General features: G+C 54.5%; 9 protein-coding genes across 9 annotated transcripts; 4 read left to right on the forward strand and 5 right to left on the reverse strand.

Annotated features, from left to right (window-relative positions):
- Positions 1-616: 616 nt before the first annotated feature.
- HMPREF1541_11057 (uncharacterized protein) lies at positions 617-1,081 on the forward strand (the record flags this gene model as incomplete). The annotated part of the gene is made up of 1 exon (XM_008715726.1): positions 617-1,081. One exon carries the CDS (start codon positions 617-619, stop codon positions 1,079-1,081), a length of 465 nt encoding a protein of 154 aa, XP_008713948.1.
- Positions 1,082-2,145: 1,064 nt separating this feature from the next.
- On the forward strand, positions 2,146-3,666 carry HMPREF1541_11058 (uncharacterized protein; the record flags this gene model as incomplete). Its single annotated transcript, XM_008715727.1, has 3 exons — positions 2,146-2,219; positions 2,270-3,336; positions 3,392-3,666. The coding sequence occupies 3 exons, from the start codon at positions 2,146-2,148 to the stop codon at positions 3,664-3,666; spliced, it is 1,416 nt and encodes a 471-aa protein (XP_008713949.1).
- Positions 3,667-3,997: 331 nt separating this feature from the next.
- On the reverse strand, positions 3,998-5,079 carry HMPREF1541_11059 (uncharacterized protein; the record flags this gene model as incomplete). Its single annotated transcript, XM_008715728.1, has 4 exons — positions 3,998-4,250; positions 4,308-4,464; positions 4,517-4,557; positions 4,616-5,079. 4 exons carry the CDS (start codon positions 5,077-5,079, stop codon positions 3,998-4,000), a joined length of 915 nt encoding a protein of 304 aa, XP_008713950.1.
- A 2,399-nt stretch (positions 5,080-7,478) lies between these two features.
- HMPREF1541_11060 (uncharacterized protein) lies at positions 7,479-8,909 on the reverse strand (the record flags this gene model as incomplete). Its single annotated transcript, XM_008715729.1, has 1 exon — positions 7,479-8,909. The coding sequence occupies one exon, from the start codon at positions 8,907-8,909 to the stop codon at positions 7,479-7,481; it is 1,431 nt and encodes a 476-aa protein (XP_008713951.1).
- Positions 8,910-10,022: 1,113 nt separating this feature from the next.
- On the forward strand, positions 10,023-11,656 carry HMPREF1541_11061 (uncharacterized protein; the record flags this gene model as incomplete). Its single annotated transcript, XM_008715730.1, has 4 exons — positions 10,023-10,332; positions 10,384-10,550; positions 10,664-11,451; positions 11,503-11,656. The coding sequence occupies 4 exons, from the start codon at positions 10,023-10,025 to the stop codon at positions 11,654-11,656; spliced, it is 1,419 nt and encodes a 472-aa protein (XP_008713952.1).
- A 748-nt stretch (positions 11,657-12,404) lies between these two features.
- HMPREF1541_11062 (uncharacterized protein) lies at positions 12,405-15,669 on the reverse strand (the record flags this gene model as incomplete). Its single annotated transcript, XM_008715731.1, has 2 exons — positions 12,405-15,363; positions 15,410-15,669. 2 exons carry the CDS (start codon positions 15,667-15,669, stop codon positions 12,405-12,407), a joined length of 3,219 nt encoding a protein of 1,072 aa, XP_008713953.1.
- A 414-nt stretch (positions 15,670-16,083) lies between these two features.
- Positions 16,084-16,962, forward strand: HMPREF1541_11063 (uncharacterized protein; the record flags this gene model as incomplete). The annotated part of the gene is made up of 1 exon (XM_008715732.1): positions 16,084-16,962. The coding sequence occupies one exon, from the start codon at positions 16,084-16,086 to the stop codon at positions 16,960-16,962; it is 879 nt and encodes a 292-aa protein (XP_008713954.1).
- Positions 16,963-18,215: 1,253 nt separating this feature from the next.
- Positions 18,216-19,658, reverse strand: HMPREF1541_11064 (uncharacterized protein; the record flags this gene model as incomplete). Its single annotated transcript, XM_008715733.1, has 2 exons — positions 18,216-19,150; positions 19,217-19,658. 2 exons carry the CDS (start codon positions 19,656-19,658, stop codon positions 18,216-18,218), a joined length of 1,377 nt encoding a protein of 458 aa, XP_008713955.1.
- A 713-nt stretch (positions 19,659-20,371) lies between these two features.
- Positions 20,372-22,663, reverse strand: HMPREF1541_11065 (uncharacterized protein; the record flags this gene model as incomplete). Its single annotated transcript, XM_008715734.1, has 1 exon — positions 20,372-22,663. The coding sequence occupies one exon, from the start codon at positions 22,661-22,663 to the stop codon at positions 20,372-20,374; it is 2,292 nt and encodes a 763-aa protein (XP_008713956.1).
- Positions 22,664-23,040: the final 377 nt, after the last annotated feature.

Consider the following 23,040-nt stretch of genomic DNA (forward strand, 5'->3'; position numbering starts at 1 on the left):
TGACAGTATCAAGATCCTTACTTCCAGCAACGGCACGCCCTGCTCATCTAATGCGAGATTGGCGGGAAGACTAGTAGAGTATGAGGATAGACGGCTCATGCGGGCATGCACCCCTTCTCCAACTGATTTGCCTTGCGCCTCGCTGATGTCCGCCCTGTTGGAGACGAGACAACAGAGTCTACCATCCATGAGTGGGGGAAAGGCTTGTCTCTTGCGCTGCTACTTGATATCAGCAGCCGTGGTCACAGATTCATCGCAGAGAGTATTTTCAAGCTACGGGAGAAATACATTATCGAAAGCTGCGCGCACATATATAGTCCGAAGCCATTTACCCTGGACTGGGCGGTCCTCAAGCTTGTTGACCCTGAAAACACTGGGAAGAATAAGATCCGTAGCATAAGTCCTCACAGTCACGCGCTCGTCGCACTCACAACAGCCACTCACCACCATGGCTACCACAAGCGACCGCCGCATCACCATCAACTGCGACATGGGCGAAGCATTCGGGCAATGGCAGATGGCACGCGCCCCTCCCAACCACTCCAACCTCTTAAATCCCTAAAATCCACCCCAGCTCCCAGCTAACACTTCCGCACAGGGACCCGACGAAGAACTCATGCCCCTCCTCGACCTTGCCAACATCGCCTGCGGCTTCCACGCGGGCGACGCCGCCACGATGGTTCGCACCGTCCAACTCGCCAAAAAGCACCACAAGCTCGTGGGCGCGCACCCCGGCCTGCCCGACAAAGAAGGCTTCGGCCGCCGCCTGATGGACATTCCGGCCGAGACGCTCTACGCGCAAGTGCTGTACCAGGTCGGCGCGCTCAAAGCCGTGCTGGATGCCGAGGGGATGCGGCTCAACCACATCAAGCCGCATGGGAAGCTGTATCGCATGATCAAAGATGATGAGGCGGTGGGGAGGGCGTGCATGCGCGCCATCAGCACATTTGGCGTGCCGTTTGTGGGGTTGCCTGGCACGAGGCATGAGGCGCTGTGTGAGGAGTTTGGGGTCGAGTTTGTGCCCGAGTTTTTTCCGGATTTGTGGTATGATGACGAGGGGCAGACGGTGCCGATTCTGTGAGTTGAATGGTCTTGATTGCGACCCGAGGGGGACAGGGTTGCTGACATGGGGGAATAGGACTGCTGGGAGAGTGCCTCACGAGGATATAGGGGGGAAGGTGGAGAGGGTCATCGGGGACGATACTGTTGTGTCGATCAACAAGAAGGATGCAACAGTTCCATTCCGGGGTCGAGGGTTTACTTTGTGTATTCACAGTGACTTACCTGGTGAGTTGACGTCTTGTTGGGATACCCAACTGACTAGGGGACAGGTTCGGTCGAGGCCATGAAGTCAGTAAGAGCTGCGGTCGACGCAGCGAGGACAATCTCGAAATGAAATGGAGTAGATTCCCGACGGTGATGAGCCTTCATTTAGGGAATGGTACTATTGTACAGCAGATGGTGTATTGTCCATGTTCGGTCTCGGACCACGATTGAGCATTGGCGCAATCCGTGTCCGTAGTTAGCGAGCTTGAACCATTCTGGTTAGATTCAGGAATCCATGGGTAGTCGGGATAGGGCGTGGGCATATGGATTGTCGCTGATAAGACCTCTGCTCGTTACGATGCCCACGAGGAGCTCCACCGTCGATATCTCTCGGCTGTGTTTGACCGTTATCAAGAGCTGCGGACATCCGCTCCCGTGCCCCAAGTCTTGGCTGAGATATCTCTTGGACCATATACTAATGATCATCCCGCTGTCGAGTCTCAAAGCTGCTGCACTTTGGGACGAGGGCCACACAACGGGATGGTGCATCCTACCATTTCGAAGGCCTTGAAGGCCGTCCAGATCACCCAAGATGAGCACGGCCGACCCATTGACCGGTGGACGAATTTCGACATCCTCCCCGTGTTGCCAGAGCATCAGACATATACCACAAGGACGTTTCTTGGCTATTGGTGCGAATCTTCTTCGAGCCGCTATGACAGATGCTGACCTCTCCAAGGGTGGCCGTTGGTGTTGCTGCAGTGTACTGGTAGGTGGTGCGAAGTACTTCTGTTCACAAGTCTCTGACAGCGGATTTGTAGGACAATGGGTTCCTCAGCTATCGCGAACGGACTGAGTGCAGGCGCAGCCATCGGAGCAATGGTGTGCGGAGGCATCCTCTCCGGCCTGGTGTCCTGGGGCTGCGGCGAGTTCGGTATTCGATACAATCTCGGGTATGTCGTGGCTGCGCGATGAAGGCCTCAAGTTGCTGACCATGCTGCAGATTCCCAATGCAGAGCCGCGCTGCTTTTGGAATGTACGGCAGCTACTTCGTCGTCATCCTGAAATGCTTTTCCAACTTTGTATACAGCGGCATTCAGGCATACTGGGGCGGAATCTCAATGAGAGTGATGCTCTCGGCCATCTTCCCAACTTTCCACAGGCTGAGGAACACCATCCCGGAGAGCGCCAATGTTACCACCAAAGACTTCATCGGCACCGTCATCTACTTCTGCATATTTGTCCCCCTGCTTTGGGTTAAGCCGTATAAGATGCAGAAGTTCTTTTTGGTCTCCTTTATCGGCGTTTTGCTCACCATTCTCGGCATGTTCATTTGGTCGATGGCAGCAAGCGGAGGCGGCGGTAATTTGGTGGCCCCTAGTCAGGATCTCAGCACAGGTGATACTGTATTTCGCTTCTTTCAAGCCATCTGCACGCTCTGCACCACCTACACGGGCGTCAGTATCCGCCATTCGGATTGGAGTCGCTACCGCAAGACTCCTCGCGCCGCACGTCTCGGTATTTGGATTGCATGTCCCTTGGTCGTGATTGTGGCTTCCCTGTTCGGCATCCTTGTCACGAGCGCCACGCAGAAGCTGTATGGCGAAATTATATGGCAGCCCATGACACTCCTAGCACACATCCAAGAAGTCGACTACAGTGCCACGACACGTGCAGGAACCTTCTTCGCCGGTCTGGGATGGTTCCTATCGCAGATCGCCATCAATTACTCTTCCAACGCCATTGCCACTGGAATGGACCTCGCGTCGATCCTACCGCAATACATCAACGCGCGGAGAGGCTCGTTGCTTCTCGCCATTATCGCCATTGCCTCGTGCCCATGGAACATGGTGAACTCTCCTGGTACCTTTATCACAGTCATCGGCTCACTTGGGATTTTCATTTCACCGCTCATCGGCATCTATATCGCAGACTTTGTGGTGGTCCGGAAGATGAAATACAAAGTCGGCGACCTTTATGTCGGCGGCAAAGCTTCAGTCTATTGGTTCCAATTCGGTTTCCACTGGAGAGCATTCCTGACTTGGGCTCTGCTCATCTGGATGTCAATGCGTGAGTACCACCATCGGTGACAATCTATAAAAATGCAGGTCTAACGGGGATACAGCTGGATTTGTGGGTGCCATCAGAGGCGAATCGTACGGCATAGCATGGACTCGAATCTTCCAGCTCTCGTTCTTGATAGGGCTGTTCGGTGGCTTCATTATTTACTGCATCATATGTAAGCTGTCGCCAGTACCGGGAGCTGGTGTGTATGAGCCGTGGGTGGAGCCAGTGGCTGCTAGCGGCGCTCGAGGGGACGAAGAGTTCCTTGATGGCGTCTCTGTTGACGAGAAGAGGCCTGAACGTCACGATGTCAATGAAAAGGAGGTCAACGCGTGAAATGGAAGTCCTGCTTGGTGCTTGTGGCAAACATCGACTCTTGCATCACCGGTGCATCAAACAAGGCCAAGATGGTCCGCGGTTGCACCAACGCCACAGCTCAGCTTCGTCAGACCAGAGATAGGGCTGTTTGAAACAACATTAAAGGTATGATACAAGACTTCGAAGCAATGCGCGAAAGAGTGGTCATGAATATGGTGGCGAATAAAGACTGGTCACCGCACTCCGCCTGCGCAAAGAATCCTGCAGGCTTCAAGCAGTGAAACAGGGCGTCACTCATGTCATCGTTGGTGGTTGTCAGACTAGTACCATACATCACCTCCTGCTCTGCTCAGTTACACAAGTACTGCTTCAAGAACTCGGCCTGTACGTCAGTGTTTCTGTCGAAATTCGGTCCTGTGTACCCATCAAAATGGCCGCCAGGCAATACGTGAAGACGCTTGGGCTCCAGAGCGCGCGAATACGCTTCGAGTGCGATGTCAGTTGGGGTAAGCACGTCGTTCTCGGCTACGGTCATGAGGAGCGGCGTCGGTGCGATGCGGTGGATCTGTGCTGAGGGGTGGTAGCCTCGCAGCATCTCGACGCTGTGCTGTGATTAGCCGCCAAGAACGCCGGGCGGCAGTAGCTGGATGGAAGCGTACCTTCTGACGGTGCAGTCGTTCTTCCAGTCGCTCTTCTTTGCCCAGGCATCGAAGAAGACGAAACTGTCGGCAGTGGGTAGCGCGGATGGTTTCATTGGGTCGGCGTCCACGACGGGGAGGCGCCCGGGATCTTTGCCGGCCGCGCGGGCAAGGCGATCTAAACACTTGTCAGGACATTCGTGGGTCTTAATAAGATCCTGGGGACAGACCGTCCTGGAACATCTGGTTCATGCTTGACACAAAATCACACCTGTATCAGTGGTCAGTCTCATGATCTGCTGATCTCCCGGCAGCCGATTCACCCTTACCGGATCAGACGTTGAAAGTTCGTATATCCATCCGCCAGCGGCACCTGCGAGAGCACCGCCTTGACGCGCTTGTCCACCGCACCAACATGCAGCACATGGGCACCGGAGTAGCTCGAGCCCCAGATACCGATCTTCTCCGGCTTCACGCCCTCCAGCGACTGCGCGTAAGTGATCGCGTCAGACATGTCAGCATGCTGCAGCGCGGGAATGATCTCGTGCCTCGGCTGGCCATCACTGGCGCCGAAGCAGCGGTTGTCATACACGAGACAGGCGATGGGTAGCTTCGCGACAAAGCGCTCTGCGAAGGCGTCGAGATCCATCTCCTTGAGCGCCGACCAGCCGTGCGACATGACGAGGCAGGGCAGCTTGGCACCGTCCTGGGCCAGCGCGGACTTGTACAGCCATCCCCGTAGTGTCAGGCCGTCAGATGTCTGGAAAGAAATGTCTTCTCTTGGTGGTGCCATTGTTGCTTGCGTGTGTCGTTTGTAGAAGCGATACGACAAGAGTAGGTGCAGCTTTCTTCAGGATGGAAAGTCATGGCCGCCTAGACCAGTATATAGTACAAATCAGGTGATGCTACGGGCGGGGGGCCTTTGTTCTTCCCGTACCCCGAAAACCCCAAAGCATGAACCACAGGATGCCTAGAGCGAGAGTACTGTCCCGCAGCTGGAGGCGATTTTAGGCCCACATCTCCCCATGTCAAGCTGAAAACTCTGGAACTTCGAGACCCGTCCACTGGTCATCACCGCAGCCAACGTAGCCAACGTAGCGCAAGGGTCCCGATACTACCGGGGGGTTGAGTGCATAGTAACGGAACTGGTCCTTCTTGCAGTAAGAAACACTGGAGACGGTCTAAAGTGGGCAGGGGGTAGTCGGAGCCCCCATCTAGTATCGAGATACCGGGGAAAATACATGTATGGTCCAGCAAGTGCGGGGGCGCCAAGCCGTTGTGTCTTCTGCACTGTCCGTGTCGACTTCAATCTATGATTCATATAGGTATGCAAATGTGCTCCTGCCCCTCTCACTTGTAGTGCAAAGCTTTACGGACGCTTGGGACACGGCGGGTCCGGACACGGAGGCCTCGTGCTACCTGGCGGTTTACTTGGTGGCGGCGGCGGTGGCGGTCTATACTCTCGTCAGCGTTTGCCTCTTGAACACCCACAGTCCCTTTCCCACAACCCACCTTGCTGTAGTCTTTTGGTGGCCCTTGGAACCCATTACGACAATGTCTCTCGCGCTTTGCTCTTGCCCCTTTGCTTATCTTTCTTCGCGTTGTGTGGAAGTGGCGTTACTGTTTGGAAGCACCTGATCTATCACCAACCTCACCTTAAGCGACACAGCAAAGGGCCTTCGGAGCTTTATATCTCACCACTCTCATCCGTTAGGCAGCCTAACTTTCCAAGGGGATTTTGAAGCGGACAGCCATGAAGGCTGCTAAACCCCGGCCAACCGCGACCTTGAGCAGCCTTGCGCACCGCTGAACGCCAGCCCACACCGCAAGCCCCTTCGCTATCCGCCACGGCAACAACACCATTGTGTAGAGGTAAGGTGGCGAGGTCTGAAGGCAGACAGCGCTGTGGCGGCCACACAGCCCCAGTTCGAGAAATTCTAATGTTGTTCGCAATTATGCCTCTCGGCCGCATTTGCCCCGCCGCCTTAAGGTGGTTGCCTTGATGCCAAGCACAGGCTTCATTGTCAGCAATGGCAGAGAGACGGGGGATTTTGTGGCCGCCATTTCGTTGCTGAGGTTGTCTGTCGACATGCTCAATAACTGTCGCTGAAGCATTCAGGTGTCGATTCCAGAAGACCATGATCGGCCACGCGGCTCGCCCACAGATGCCAGGTCCATTTGGTGTCCTTCCTCTTCTGAGGCGGCATGCGGTGGCTCCAGCGAAGAAGCCACATCTTCAAAGTGTAAGTCGTATTCCTATCCCACTGCATAGCCACTGCAGGCGCCATGAATCCGTCCGCGAAGAGCGTCGCACAATAGGTTGTTCACGCCGCACCCTGCAATCCAGACTGGGAAATCCTCGATCCCGAGCATCTAGGGGCTTGGATACCCGAGAAGCTTCCAGGATAATCGCATCAGCATAACGAAGCCTTGATCGTTCTGCCCGCGATGTCAATGATCCGCCTTGCGTTGCCTTACCCTGCGCCATGCGCGAATCCAAGCTGTCTCACCCGCATCGCAACCGATCAAGACTCTGTACAAACAGCATTGTTGACGCCCATGCCCAACGTTCTGGATTCGCTCTCTTCACCGACCGCGAAGCAGACCTCCATGCAACCCTTGTCAACGCCCAGCGTTGCGGCCTAGTTGCCTCATGCCCAGCAAGGCAACTAGGCCGCCGGGCCTCTCCGAGCAGGCGGCAGGCAGCGCAGGGCTTCGGGAATTTTCAGCATGACCGCAGCACACGCCTCTTGCGTCGCTGCCCAATTCTCCTTAGGTTGGATGATGTGGCGCTTGTTCCGGGGCTGTGATGGCGAGTAGATCTAGCAAGCCCTCGTAGTCATGATGGTGGTGAGGTTAGAGCGGACTCCTAGGTGAGGCATCGAGGTGAGGCAGCGTAATGGACCATGAGCTTCGAGCGAGCTGTGGCAGCCAGTGAAGCCCTTGACCCACAGTTTCGTCGTCTCTGACCTGGCTTCACTCTGTGTGGAAATCAACGTTGGCCAGATCCTGTAATGGTACGGGTCCTCCAGGCTGGGGCAATAAAGTAGAAGGTAGATCCAGGTTGCAGTGATGGATCATAGTAGACACTGAAGAAGAGGATTTTCGCATAGTGAGACTTGACCTGCCGACGCGCCTCGTCGATCGGACCCAATGCTTGTTTAGGTCAAGAAGACAAGCAGAGCAAGAGCCTCAAAGCTCTTCCGTCAACCCCTCCGCCTCCTCCAAGCCCTCCACTTCATAATGACGATCACCATCATCACCGCGGCCATGACCATGCACTCCCATCCCATCCCTCATCCACTTCACAATGCCCCTCACCAACTCCATCGCCACATCATCCCCTCGATTCGTGAATGCCGTATACGTCCTCCTCTTTCCCACGTCAACCGCTGCATGCACGTAATACTTCGTATTGCTCCCATCATGCATCAGCACAAACTTGCCCTCTCCACGATCTCCATCGCCCACACCATCACTATCACCATGACTTTCATCCTCACACCGCCGCCACCCTCCAAACGTGCGCCTACAACCCTCCCCATCAGCCTCGCCATGCACGATATTAAGCAGCGCCGCACTCTCAGCCGAGATATTCAGCTGCGGTATTGCCTGGCCCCTCGCGCCCTGCAGCGCAGCGGCGAGGTAGAGGCCATACTGCCACATGCGCATGTGGACGCGGCCCGCGGTATTAAGCGCCGGTGGATTATCGCGGTAGCGAAGCGAGCTGAAGTAGGGAACGACGCCTCCTGCTCGTCCTCGTCCCAGGAAGGTTGCAACGGGCCAAGCGACAGCGATGTGAGGCCAGGGACTGCAGACCGAGAAGGTCGAGGCTTCCGGTAGGGGCCCGAAACCGGCGTCGGAGAGTGCGAGCGGAGAGAACAGGCGGTTGGCGAAGGCGTCTTCGGCAGGGGAGCCGGTGAGGCGGTCGATGAGAAGACCTGCGATGATGTAGTTGATGTTGGCGTAGGAGAATGTGCCGCGTGTTGAGCTTGAAGGCTGGTTCAGCGTGGCGGCAGAGAGCCTGGTGCGGCCGTCGGCGGCGCTCCAGCTGTATAACTGCGCGAAAAGGGCTGTGAGATGCTCGTCGGTGAGACCGCTGTGGTGGGTCGTTAGGTCGGAGACTGTGATGGGTGCGTACTGTGGGAGCATGGTGTAGTCGGCTAGAAGGTCGCCCAGCGTGGAGTTCCACGACAAAAGGTTATCTTGGATGAGCATGGCCAGGATCATGGCGGTCATGGACTTGGTGTTGGATCCGAGATGCCAGAAGTCGAATACACTGGCCTCTGCCCTCGACCACCGGCGTCGGCGTCCTGCGGACGCACCATAGAAAGAGCTGTGATCTTTTCCAGTAAATGCGGCAACGGCTGGGAGCTCGCCATGGTCGACAATGTCCCGGAGGAATGGTAAGAGGTTGTCATGCCGTCTCGTCTCAGACTTGTTCTCGTCTGCACCATTCGAGCATTCACCCGGTGAGACATTCCAGCTGAGAGTCTGGTTCGTCCCGACCGAGATGGAAGTAGTAGTCGTCGTCGCAAGATTGAGGTTGTACAGGAATACAGTGCAGTACCCCGCAGCGGCTCCAACCACCCACTGTAAAGGTATCTTCCATGGTCCAGGCATCGTGATCTGCTGAAGCGAGGAAGAGCACGCCCCGAGCCGTCCCAGCCGGAAAACCAATTGAAGATGCCTAGGAATCAGGCAACCCATCAACGAGCCAGCTGCCGATCGAACTCTGCGTTGTCAGTACGCAACTACCAAGGGTCCCTTGGGGGCCATGGCCGCTTACCTAAACTTGGATTGCCCGCCGGCTTGTCATTGGGGGCTGTAATCTTCCTAGACGGCAGATCTTCATTCGTACAAGCTCGCTCAAGGCAACAAGGCTACCATCACTGTGAAGAAGCTTCCTGCAGGCGGCTTTAGGCTAGATGTGCATGAGCGCCGGGTCATACCCGAAGTGTAGCACATCCCCGATGGGCTGATACACTGCATGTGTTCTGTAGCCGTGCTTCGAAGGCAAGGTTTTGTAGGCCGAACCGGTGTCAATCCACGCTCGGAGATGTTCCCCAGGCGATGGGATCTTAAATGAACTTCCGCGCTTCAAACGAAGGTTTTATGTGCCGACATCTCGCCTCGCACACTCGCTAAACATAGTCTCCGGAGATTTTGCCGTTTTGTAACGAGGTGGACACTCCGTCGATCATGAATGGATTTCAGGATCACTCTCCATGACTCAATTACTCCATGCATTGATCACCACTGGTGTGGTTTTGCTGCACGAGTGAAGCATCTGCCTATCGCTTGTAGATCGACCGCCCCCAGTGAGTGCACGGGCGAGCCAATATCAGTTGCTCGACATCATCCGTGCCTCTTAAAACGCGCAATCGTACCTGTAGGTGATGCTTCGGATAAGCAGATCTCTCGAATCAGCTGCTATCAACCTCGTTCGACGCTGCGCCACTAGTGCCCCTCGATATGCTAGCGGTCGTGAAGAGGCAGAACTGCGAACGGTCTAAAGGCCTCTCGATTTCGCCTACCAGAGTTTCATGTTATAAGATCGTTCTTGTAACCATCATGGTCCGAGAAGCCTGCTTCTGTGAGTTCGTCCCAAGCCGTTTCAGCCGAGCTCCGCTGTGTTCGCTATCCTAGCCTATTCTGCTATCACGGGTGCTCTAGAAATAGTCATCACTAAGGAGCAGCCCATTTCCAGAACCTTCTCCCGTCCAGGTATACCTCATGGCCGACGATACAGCACCAAACGGTGCTCCGGTTCAGGAACCCCAGATCAGGGATCCTGCTACAGTGTCAAACCGGAGCAACACAGCGGAGAAAGGCTATCCGGAGCGTGTCGACGATTCAGGCAATGACGGTACGACTGCTGCGTCCCTGGAAGCGAGTAATGGTCCGCCGGATGACAGAAAACCCCCAGTCGTCGTCGCTGCTATCGATCCCGCCTCATTCCCCGATGGCGGCACACAGGCCTGGTTGGCCGTCCTGGGCTGCTGGTGCACCATGTTTGCGTCTTTCGGTTGGATTCAGTCCGCTGGTGCGGTAGAATCCTCGCCTCACAGTCGACCTTTCTGCTGACGACCTCTAGGCGTGTTCCAGGCATACTATGAGCTGAATGAGCTGTCCGACTACAGTCACAGCGAAATAGCGTGGATCACATCGCTCGAAGCTTTCTGCCTGTTTGCCGGCGGTATTTTCGTTGGTCCCATTCACGATGCAAGAGGGCCACGCTGGTTGCTAGTTGGAGGTACCTTTGTAAGTCTTGATCTGGTGCCACACATTGCTCGTGGGGCGAGCTGCAGCTTGACTGTGACAGCTCTGCCCTTGCTTAACTCTTTCCAGGTTGACAAGCTGACTTGCGTCTGCAGATGCACGTCTTTGGCCTCATGATGGCGTCTCTCTCGACCAAGTACTATCAGATTCTCCTGTCACAAGGCTTGTGCTCCGCGATAGGTACGGCAATGCTGTTCTACCCTTCCTTAGCATGCGTCGTCAGCTGGTTCCATCGCAAGCGAGGGACTGCCATAGGCATAGCAGCAACGGGCTCTGGAGTTGGAGGCATCATCTTTCCTACCATCGTTCGCCAGATGATTCCGGATGTTGGTTTCCCGTGGACAATGCGCACCTGCGCGTTTTTGAATCTGGCAATGGGCATAACCGCCTGTCTGGCATGCAGCTCCCGCCTTCCGCCTACGCCGAAGAAATCATCCAAAGAGGACGTTGTCATGTCGTTCAAAGACTTGATATATGTACAGGTGATAGTTAGTGGAGTGCTTACGTTTCTCGCAATGTGGATTGCGTATACGTTCATCGTCACGACTGCCATCGACAGAGGGGTTGACGCCAATTGGGCCTTTTATCTGGTGCCAATCATGAATGCCGGAAGTGTGTTTGGACGGCTTGTCCCTGGGGTGCTCGCGGACAAGACTGGATCCATCACCATGTACTGCATTATTGCTGCATTCACAGCGCTGATCGCCACATGCCTCTGGATACCAGTAGCAGGCCAAGCGGGAATGATTGTGTTTGCGCTTCTGTTTGGTTTCGGTTCCGGTGGCACCAACACGCTGGCGCCGATGGTGCTTGCGGACATCAGCGATGTGAGGATGATTGGCCTCCGGACAGGGCTATGTTACACCTTCACAGGTATTAGCTGGTGAGTTCCCTCTGCTTCGAGTAATAGCCGCACCTGTACTGATGACTTCAGCCTGTGGGGGAGTCCGGCAGGAGGAGCACTCATATCTGCCGGCGGCTATAGGGCCATGCAAGGATTTGCAGGAGGAATAGCCATTGTGGCTTCGCTGGTGGCATTCGGTGTGAGATATCAGCTAGCTGGGTTTGACTGGAGAAAAAAGGCTTGACGACGGGTGCTTGCAACAAAACATCGCGATGATCGTGGTGTTGAGTAAGGCTTCCATGTTGCTGGTCTCAACAAAAGCCCGAAATGAGGGTGTCAACAATGCCACGAAGGAAGGCACGAAGGGAAAGGTGCTTTCGAGGGGCAGATACCGCCAAGACCAAGGTTGAAGCATAATTCGAGTTCAAGGAATGACTAAAGTTGGATTGAGGTACCGAGTTAAGGCACCAAGCTGAATACTAATGCTAAAAGAATGGACGCAATGATCCGTTGGACCACGCTGCTATGGCTAAAGCCATTCATAACAATATCACACATCCTCCGTCAAGATATCACGGTCCTCAGACGAAATGTCCTTCATCAAACGAGCTGGAACACCCTGGGACCCAGAACGGCCTGGGGTGAGCAATGTTGTCCTGTGCATCGTGCGTGTCTCTGTCCCCGCATTGACCTGTGTCATTGCCGCCGAGCTTGCATCTTACCGCCCAACATTTGCTGCATGCTGACTTCGGGCCGCGTACATAGGGTGGTACGGTACCGCACGATATCGAAGATGCTGTCGTCGGTGCTGGTGATCCTGTCTTCAGGTGGAGCTGCTATGCCCATGCCAGGAAGCTTTGCTCAGGTTGTGACGCTGGTCCGTGATCAGTCGATGGGTCTGATTCGAGTCTGGCCGTTGCCCTTTGGAGCAAGCGCGATGAGCTGTAATAAGTAACAAAAGGATAAACCAATCCTGCCCTTGCCGACGTTCACTAGTCATAGCCGCCGCCGACCTGAGATGCAAACGCTGTGCTCTCGCTTCGGGTGTCATCGTCCTGCACGCCTTTACCAGGTCGCATCACCCCTCCAGCACGGAAGCCACCGGCAGGAGCACTGTTCTCAATGTATCGTTTGAGACGATCACTTTGGTTGAAACTCGTCGGCTTCTGGCTCTCGTGGATAGAGAGCTGATCCAGAGCAACACCACCAATACCACTGCCTGTGACATCAGACTCAGTTGCAACAGTTGACTCCCCAGCCACACTGCCGGGCACCCCACGCAGTTGCTTCCCGTTGGAGCGCTGGCCGTTGGGACCAAGCGAGGGCCACGTGTCAGGAGTGAAGCCACGGAACATTGGAGGGTAGCCAGCGGGCACTCCCACGCCACCCATAGCAGATGAATGGATGGAAGAGACGTCGTCTGGAATGTAGCCAACAACTGAGCCACTCTCGTTGTAGTTAGAGCGTTGCCCGTTGCGACCGTTCATCATTCCACTGGCCATATGACTGGCATGGTTGTAGGCCATCTGATAGCGTTGAGGGCCACGATACGTCTGCTTAGGGCGACCGAACTGGTGAAGTGAGATCTGCAGATTCGACAGAGGGCCTTCAACCAGACATTCGCTTTCTTTGAAGTGAAGCAGGAGGTAATGCCAGAGAGGGTGCTTAGAGAGGACCTTGGGGTTGCCGAGTATGACAAGGCCGTACTTGGCACGAGTCATGGCCACGTTCAAGCGACGAGGATCACTCAAGAAACCGATACCCTGATGATCGTTGGATCGAACACAGGAGAGAACAATGAAATCCTTCTCACGACCCTGGAATGCGTCAACAGAGGCAACTTCGACTTCCTTGTACATCTCTTTCTTGAAAGTACCAGCAGCCTGCATAGAGCTGACGACATAGCTGCGCTGACCCTCGTAGGGCGTGATGATGCCAATGTCGGATGGCCGAACACCAGCCTTGAAGAAGCGAGTGACAATCTTCTCCACATTGGCGGCTTCGGTACGGTTAAGATAGGATGTCCCGGAAGCGGAGATTTCTTCATTGCCCAAGTTGGACCAGAACATCATCGGATAGTCAGACTTGGGCCAGGGAAAGTCAACGTCGCGCCGAATCCGTTGCTGCATAGTCACACCATTCTGAAGAGAGCCCTCGTAAAACATGTTGGAGGGAAACTCGGAAAGGCAGGGATGCATTCGATACTGAACGTTCAATCGGATGGGTGCGCAGCCCAAAATCACCAGGCGTTCGAACAGAGACTGGTTGAGGCCAGCCTTGGCCGCCTTCTTATTCATGATCACGGGGCCGAGTTGCTGGTGGTCACCAACAAGGACGACTTGCTTGCAGCCAAGCACCAACGGAATCATACACTCTGGTTCAGCAGACTGGGTAGACTCGTCGATGAGCACGGTCCGGAACTTGAACTTGGCCAGCCGAGGATCGCCAGCACCGACACAAGTACAGCAGATGACGTCGGCATTGGTCAGAATCTCGCGCTCAGCAGCTCGAGTGAGAGACTTGAACTTCTTCTCATCCTGACTGGACAGCTCACCCAGTTCGGTCTTGAGTTGATTTAGTTTCATCAATTCGACGTTGCTGTCATTCATGCGGACCTGCTCGTGAAGTGAAAGGAAGCGGACGGGAGACTCAACATCCTCGCGCGACTTTGCAGTGACGCGGACGGTCTTCAATCCTGTGCGATGAATGCGCTCGCACAGTTGGTCGACTGCGACGTTGGACGGGGCACACACAAGTACTTGACCACCGTTGATTCTAGCAAGATGGTAGATGATGGTGGCCGACGTGACAGTCTTGCCCGTACCCGGGGGTCCCTGGATCAGACTGAGAGGTTTCTGCAGAACGGATTTCACGGCGTTGATCTGACTGCCGTTGAGCTCGGGAAGTCCTGGAACGCTGAATTTCTTGGGCATCTGTGTCTTCATGGGAGCAGCGGCAACTTCGTGACCCAGCAAGCGATGAAAGATGTAACCCGAGACGCTCATCTCATCAATAGCAAAAGTTTTCATGGCGAGCTGCATGCGGTCGAAAGAGGTGGCCTTCCAGACATAGTCGGCGGTAAAGTTGTGGGTGCACTCTGTGGGCACAGACTTGTGGTCGCCTTTGGCTCGCAATTCGATGGTGACCTCGTCGGACTGGTTGTTCGGGATCTTGATAACATATCCAACGCCTTCCCAAGCGGGTCGCAATTCGCCGGTATACTTGAGACGCATCTCGTCGCCAACAGCCAACTTGACGTCGCCGAGTTCAAGCTTAGGAAGGATGAAGCTAGCGAGATGCTTGTTGTTCAAACCGAGATCCCAGCGCACAATCAACCCATCCTGAGACTGGCTCTCTTTCAGCTTGCGATCGTAGTCTGCTTCAATCTTGACTAGAGGACCAAAAACATTTTGATACTGATATGCATCATCGTATCGGAGTAGAACGGGTGCTGGATCATCGTCGGTGCTGGCGCCCTTCTCAAGATCCGTGACGGTGGCGGCCGCGTTCTCCTTCCATAGTTCTTCCAGCTTAGCAATCATTTGTGGACTTAGATGTCTTGCGCGGAGCTGCTCTTGGTCGCTGGGTTGAGCGACAAGCCAGGAAAGGAATGAGCGATCTTCGATCAGAGGCTGCCATCTTGAAGTATCCCAGTTCATGTCTTTCGAGGAGGGCATCGCGGCGCATGGCTGTCGACACAGCAGCACTACAACGGTGTCGGACTTTGCGGGAATGAAGCCGAGCAAGAAGACATTCTTGGTTCCACAATTGTAGCATTCGAGAACGGTGTCGCCTAAAGAACTGCTGGGATGGAGTTGGACTTCCTTGTGACGGGCTCGGACGAGATGGTTGACAATATGGGAGGAAGAGGTGTTGCCTCGGGCGCTACAGAACCATTTGCTGCAACTCAAGCAGCGAACAACACTAGCAGGATTGTGGATGCCGCAGTAACTGCCAGGCGTCAGTACTGACTGGCTGTCGGTAGGGAAGTACTCACGCGCAAGCATGGGGTGGCAACTCCTTCTCTTCCTCTGTATTGGCCGGCTGCTTGTTACCGTCGACTGCGTCAGTCGCGAGACTCTCCAGATCATCCTCGACGCCTTCTGATTCTTCGTCGTCGTGCTGGCGTCTTCTCGGCCCCTTCGCGAGGCTTAGAATACTCTCATCGGGGTCCATGGTAGATATGTCATCGGAGGCGTTGATGGCAGCAGCCGAGTTGGAGACCATGTGGTTGCTCATGTTCTTAAAGGCGTCCATGATGGCGGTCCAATCGCAGCGAGCGCTGCTCTAGCAAGGGAAGACTTGTAGATCAGGCAATAGTTGTAGGAGGTTTGAGATTGATGAAGGGTGCGGGTAGCGAGAAAGGAGGGTGGGGAGGGGTGACAGATCCGATGCCCTTCTTCCACCTCATTCACCAGCTGTACCACCTCCTCGACTCAAGAAAAAAGCCTGTTGCAATAGACTCAGGTGTTTGGTACGGCCATGGAGAGTGAGGGGCTCTGTCTTTTGGTTGCAGGCCAAAATCGCCCAGGTTGAAATCCGCAGCCGCAGTCCGGCTCATCTTCGGCTGAACTTTTTCCTCGCCGTCAAAAAAAGTGGCAGTCAACTTCGACATGTCTTCCCCGTCTCCGCCGCCAGTGAACATCTCGTGTTCTATTGAGCGAGTTCAAGATGCTCCGCCGACAGGCTCGCGAAAGGCGAGACTACTTACATCGCCGTGCTCTCCAGCTCCGTGACGCCTCAATCGCCGAGAAGCGCAGCCTACTCAAGAAATCGCTCGCGACAGGCAAGCCGCTCTCCACAGACGTCGCCAACGACAAGCAACTCAAGAAAGATTTCAAATACGATGAGTCGCTAGAGGCCGCGCGCGAGACTATCGACGACGAATATGCCGCCCTCTCCGGCATCGTCGACCCCCGTCCGCTCGTCTCGACGTCCCGCTCCCCCTCCACCCGTCTCTCGGCCTTCTCCAAAGAAATTCGCCTGCTTCTCCCTACCTCGATTCGCCTGAACCGCGGTGGCCTCATCCTACCGAATCTCATTCACAGCGCCAAAGCCGCCCAACTCAGCGACATAATCCTCCTTCACGAACATCGTGGCACCCCAACTGCCATGACCATTTCTCACCTACCCCATGGCCCAACCGCTTCTTTCTCGCTCCATAATGTCATGCTCCGGGCGGACATACCAAACGGTAGCCGCGGCACTGTCTCCGAATCATATCCCCACCTCGTATTTGAGGGCTTCACCACAAAATTGGGACTGCGTGTGGTCCAGATCTTAAAACACCTGTTCCCTCCACGAGATGGACCCCATCGCGTTGGGAATCGAGTTGTGACTTTCAAGAACGTGGATGACAGTATCGAGGTGCGACATCATGTCTTCGTCCAGACGGGCTACAGAGATGTTGAATTGGCCGAAGTTGGGCCTCGGATGACTATGCGCTGCTTCGAAATTAGAGGTGGTACGCTGGAGAAGGATAGCGGCGGCGAGAAAGAATGGGCACTTACGCAATTCACGCGAACTGGCAGGAAGAAGACGTATTTGTGATTGATGACTACAAGACGGCGAGGGAAACAAGTCGTCAACCTGATCTCAGCCTCAGCAGAGGAATACCACCTCAGTATAGATGCACGAAGCCAAGTACCGGCAAGCAGGATCTGGCCTTCCAAGAGGGACGTGACTGTTGCAGGTGTCCCCATCAGGTGGTTGTGGGCGGTGCCAGACCCTTCGAAACAGCATCACCTATGCTTTGATGTTCCTAGCATTTCAGTGTACGAGGCGCAACTTCATCTGCGCACCTCCCGCTCCGATTTCACGTCCGATGTATGCTACTCGTCAAGACCATGGACCTTATATGCAACTCGATGCATACTCGCAGCAGCCAAAAGGTGTCCCGACTTGAATCGCCATCGAGGCTCGAGCCACTGAACCTACTGGCCTATCTCCTGGTCATACTCACCCAACCGTGGATCTCGGAAAGGGAGGTGTAAAGCTCTCGAGCATTGCGCAAACTATCCAAACAGACCCCGCAAGAGCCGGCCCCCAGCGATCCAGTTGCAAGGATTCACCATGCTCGGGAATGGCGAGCGAAGTGCATCTGGTGTTCTGTTCACATAGCATCAGAGCAAGGAGGAGTGGCATATCATGGCGCCGTTACAGTGAGCAGCAGGAAAGGGAGGCGAGCGTTGACCGCAGCTCAAAGGCCTTCCCAGCGTCTGGTTGTTTTTCTTGTCGAAGACGAATATTACCCTATGAATCCATGCTATGCCGCACAGCCTAATTTGAATGGAGCCTATCGGCTGAGAAGTCTGGGGTGATTGTGTTCATCGATGCTTCGTGATCGAGATGATAAGAGCGTCCGACGAATATAGTTACACTTTTCACCAGCAGACGTGACGAATGGTATACCTCTTTAAATACAAGCTCATCCTCGTGCATATCTTTCATTTTGTTTCTCCGCAGTGACTTGCCGCGTGTCCGTGTTCGCAATTTCTTCACGGGGCTGCATCGCCATAAACCAAGCTAGCTCTCTACGCCGCCTCAAGTTCTACCTGAAAGTGTCCGAGGATGCGTTTCTCTTGGCAATAGTTGCCTCGTGTTGCCCTACGCGCCACCACCTCAGAGAACTCCAGCTTCCACCAGACATTGTCTCAGAGCAAAGAAACGTCCCCCCTATATCTCATGTCCATTTCTTCTGCCAACCCTAGCTCTAGCTCTCTTCTTTCATCTTCACCCCGGCTCGCTCACTCTCATGTATGCACCTTGCCACGTCACCTTCGTCCTACTCACAGACCACTTCATCAACCGATGGAAGTAAGCAACCCGTTTAAGGCCGACGCCGCCGCTGCCGTCTGAGCTCTAGGTCGGGACAAACTATTCGTGTTCTTGACTTTGGTGGTCGCGTTCGTCTTCTGGTCTAGCGGTGCCGGCGCCGTGGCCCTGTTGGATGCTGCTGGTGGGTCGCCTTTGGTTTTTGTGAATTGGTCTGAGAGCATTGCAAATGCGCCCGTTGGATTTGTGAATGACTTCGCGGTCGCCTTGGCCTTATCGGCTGATGATCGCGCCTTTGTGATCCTCGTGGCAGCCGCACCACGTCCCACACCCGCCGTGCCATTCTTCTTGTCTTTCCCAACTCCCAATTCCCTCCCATCCCCATCCAGCAGCGTCCACAGCACCTGCTTCCCATCCCATATGCACTCCTGCCTCCCTTCTTTCTCTGCCAGCCTCGCTCCTGGGCCCCACTCCCTGCCCGTCCGATTCCGGAATATCTGCGACCAAACCGCATAGGCTGTGTCTTTCGAGTAGATCGGCAGCCTTTCCTTTGTCTCCGCATGGTCCGATGAGTCGACTGTGATGCTCACGATCTGGTAGCTAGGCTTGTCTTCATCCGAAACATACATCTGCATGGCGAAGACGGGCGGGTCAGAAACCGGTACGCGTCGGATGTGGCGATCGCGCAGACGGCAGGGGAGCGTGTAGGGCGCGATGGGGAGACGCGCGAATGGACCGGGCGGGAGGATGTATAGGGACATTGGGCAGGGATGGAGGCTCGCGGGGAGGCGGATGCTGGGTGGAGACAACGGTGGACTTACATTGTATCGAGCGAGGGTCTTGTAAGTGTCCTGTCTGAGAAGCGCAAACGAATACGTAAAGCCAGAGTTGTCGATGTAGAGTGTGTAGCCGTAGTTGGACATTTTTGTATCGCTCGTCTGGAGAGCCTGCTCAAAGGAACGTCCTGGTGAGAGTAATCAGCAACGGAAAAGTGAAGCCGACGAGAAATCAGTCTGGGGAGGTAGCTTACCTAACTTCTCAAGCTCGAGTATCCGGGCAATGAAGCTCTCTGAGCCTGAGGCGGCATTGGGCATCTTGGTACCGCCACAAGCGCCTTCTTCCTTGTCCTTGTGCTTGAGCTTGCTTTGCTGTTGCTTGAATTTCCTTTGATCCCACTCCCATTCAGCAGTGGGTAGAGGACGGTTCTTGGACTTGTTCCCACCGAATCGAGTTAGCGACCTGACTATCCAGTCGAACTTGACGATCTTGATTCTCTTGATCGTTCGTGCCTCCCTAACGAGGGGTGTCCTGCGGTTCCAGGCATTCTTGGAACATAACAGGTGAGTAGTCTGCGATGTGAGCTGCGTCGTATACGTGCCGCCTGCATTCTCGATCCACGTCTTGACCTTGTCGTTGTCTGAAGGGTGATCATTGGTGCTACAGACGTGGACTCTAGCGAACGTTCGTGGCATCTTTCACGGTCTGCCAAAGACAGGGTAACGGAGAGCCGGCAGATCAATGAACCAAGAAATTGAGAGGAACACTGTAAGGATGTTAGAGAGTGAATTGGGGATAGAGTGTACAAATGATGTGTCGTGATTCAACCTTTGATCAGGATTGAGATTCGTCATTCACTGGGACGTGGAGCCTCCGTCTCTGCACCATCAGGTTGCCCTGAGGTTACGATGAGGTGATGCAACTAGGCATTGGGATCAAAATGTTTGAGGGCATTGGGCGGGCAATGTTCCTTGGTAGATTGGAGCGCACATCTTCTCCGGGACTATTGATACCGCTCAAACCGAGATCTGAATGAAGATGATGCTAGAAGAAGCGAGGTCCCTCGCATGTTATGTAGCTCCGTCGAAAGTCAGTGGCCGGAGTGATATCAGCAACTCACTCATGTTCAGTACGGCGAGATTCACTGGCCGAGCAGCCCTTCTCTGACTTGATGGGTCAACTCATCTGCATCGGCGATGCGCTTCGCTTGCCTTTCTGAGCGGCTCGAAGACGGACATAATATCCCGTGTCGAGACGCATCAGGCCCGAGTCGTCGTCATCAGGACCTTCATCGGAAGTCGACCACACAACCAGGTCAACGTGTGGCAGACAATCATTCCCAACCGACGACACCGGATAATAGAAGGTGTAGGCATAGTTTGCTGGTCATGTTCATCAAATATTGTGATCAAGCTTGCGCTGCCTTGATGAAAGCCTGTATCCGTCCAATATCCTGCTTCCCATCCATCTCAACACCACTCGATACATCAACGGCTACAATATTGTGTCTATATTTCCCCAAGCTTGTAAGGACTTCAGTGATGTTCTCGGGCTGCAGTCCGCCAGCAAGGATGACTCTAAGGCTCGAATCCCTCTGGAAAAGGGCCTCGATCTCGCCCTTGTCAACCCGTTGCCCATGACCACCGGCACCGGCATCGAGAAGAGGCAATGCGTGATAGCCTCTTGTCGAGATTCCGATTTCAGTTGGCGAAAACTTGCGGAATACTGGAACAGGAATCGAACGAGCATACTCTACCGGCTCTTCGCCATGCAACTGTATTACATCAAAGCCGAGCCGGCTGACGTCCTCGATGATTTGGCTGAGCGGAGCGTTCTGATAGACGCCAACCACCAGGGCTCGGGTCTGCTCAGATAGGATACGAGAGGAGTGGTCGTAGTATTCGGATGCACCGAGTCGAGGGTGTTCAATTCGCTGTACCGACAATTTTGGTGTTTTTTTGACTGCTTCAATAATCTTCACTGTCGTTGCATCATCCACATAACGTGAGCGGCCAGGTACTCGAATGATGCCGATAAACGATGCACCGGCTGTCACTGCAGCTTCAGCCGCTTCTGGGGTCCTGGTGCCGCAGATCTTGACCATAGGCTTGGTGGGTGCAACAGCGATAGGTATATTTGTTGGATCACCCAGGAGGTTAGCAATGAATGCAGCTGTATCGGGTGCTTTCATCAGGGCTTCTCCGACAAGAACTCCTTTGACGCCATCCTGACGGTAGGCCTGGACATCCTCCGCCCCAAAGATGCCGGAAAGAGCACACAGGAGAGTTTCTTTGGGCACTCTTTTGATCAGGTTTGAGGTTGTGGAGAGATCGAGCTCGAAATTTGTGAGATTTCGATTGTTCACACCTATGACCTGGGAGCCAAGGGTGATCGCAGTTTCCATCTCCGCCTCATTCTGGACTTCAACGAGCGGCTCCATACCGAGACTTTGGGAGTATTTGTAAAGGTCTGTGAGGGTAGCTACATCCAGCATTTTGACAATGAGGAGCACGGTGTCGGCACCAGCGAGACGAGCTTCCAGGATCTGATATCGGGTGAAAATGAATTCCTTTCGGAGAACGGCAGGACGATTGGGCATGGCTTCGAGGGCCTGCCGCACGGATCTTAAGTCTTCGATGCTTCCTTTGAACCATTCAGGCTCGGTCAAAACAGAGATACAGCTTGCGCCAGCGAGAGCATAATGAAGAGCCTGTGTGGGTGCGTGTACCGAGAGCGATATGTTCCCTTTCGATGGCGAAGCTCTTTTCACTTCTGCCAACAGGGCAAGTGGGTATTGGGACTGCCGAAGTCGTTGGGGGAACGAAATCTGGGGAGGGGCAAGGCCCAGATCATAAGAAGCTTGGAGATCCTGCATTCGAAGAGACGGGATCTGTTCTTGTGCGGCGACGGCGAGCCTGCGGTGAGCATAAATCTTCTCGAGGATAGATTCTTTCTTGGGCGGTACATGACCGTTGGTTTGAGCAGGCTGCTCCTTGTTCTCCTCGGCAGCCCGCATCTGAGGATTCTGCTTCCAGAGACCACCCTTCATACCGAGAAAATTCTTGAACATTGTTCTGCCAGCTTCTGTGAGGATAGATTCGGGATGGAATTGGACACCCTCGATCACGAATTCTTTATGGCGAACGCCCATTATGACGCCTTTGCCGCCGTCAATGCCCTTTGCTATCCACGAGGAGACTTCGAGATCAGGCGGAAGGGTAGGATGCGTGCCAGCAAGAGAATGGTATCGGGTAACTGGGATGTCTTGGGGCACGTCGGTATAGACGCCACCGCCATCGTGTCTTAGAGGACTTGTCTTTCCGTGGAGGATCTCGCCGGTAACATCTACCTCGCCTCCGAACTCCGATATAATGCACTGCTGCCCCATGCATACTCCGAAAATCGGGATCTTCCCGGCAAAGTAACGGATGGCAGGCTTACTCACGCCGGAGTCAGTGTTGGGATGGCCTGGCCCAGGGCTGATGACCAGCTGGGTGGGTTGCTTTGCAATGAGCTCTTCTAGAGTGACCTTGTCATTGCGATAGACCGTCACAGTGGCTCCCTCTAGTAGCAGGTACTGGTAGACGTTCCATGTGAACGAGTCGTAGTTGTCAATGAGGACAAGATTGTTGGCGGTAGGCAATCTCGTAGCCGGCACCGGCTGGTGAGGGGAGTGGTCGACGAGGTTCAGGCTAGGCATTGTTGTAAGGCGGAAGCAGAAACAGAGGACGTGAATGATCAGATCATGGCAGGAGGCAGAAGTAAAGAGAGCCAGCAAGTGAGTCTCACCGCATCTCCGCCCGAGCTGACTGTTGACAATAATGAGTCGAACTGCTCTGCCTTGTCAGCGGCTTCAACTTCCCCGCGACCGCCTCCGACAAAATAAAAGGCTTGGCGCTGCAGGAACCGGAACGCGCTTGCCGCAACATTGACAATCCATCACCACGCGTGTCGGAGAACTTCACTGGCACAAACGTTGTCGCTTTCACCTGCAAGTCGCGCGTGGCAACTGGACCAACACTCATCGATGATCAGATAGCGCACAAGAAGCATCGCAGGCGCGATCCAGCCCGCTGT

Source organism: Cyphellophora europaea (genome assembly GCF_000365145.1).
Source record: "Cyphellophora europaea CBS 101466 unplaced genomic scaffold supercont1.16, whole genome shotgun sequence".
In the NCBI taxonomy this organism is placed as follows: Eukaryota; Fungi; Ascomycota; class Eurotiomycetes; order Chaetothyriales; family Cyphellophoraceae; genus Cyphellophora; species Cyphellophora europaea.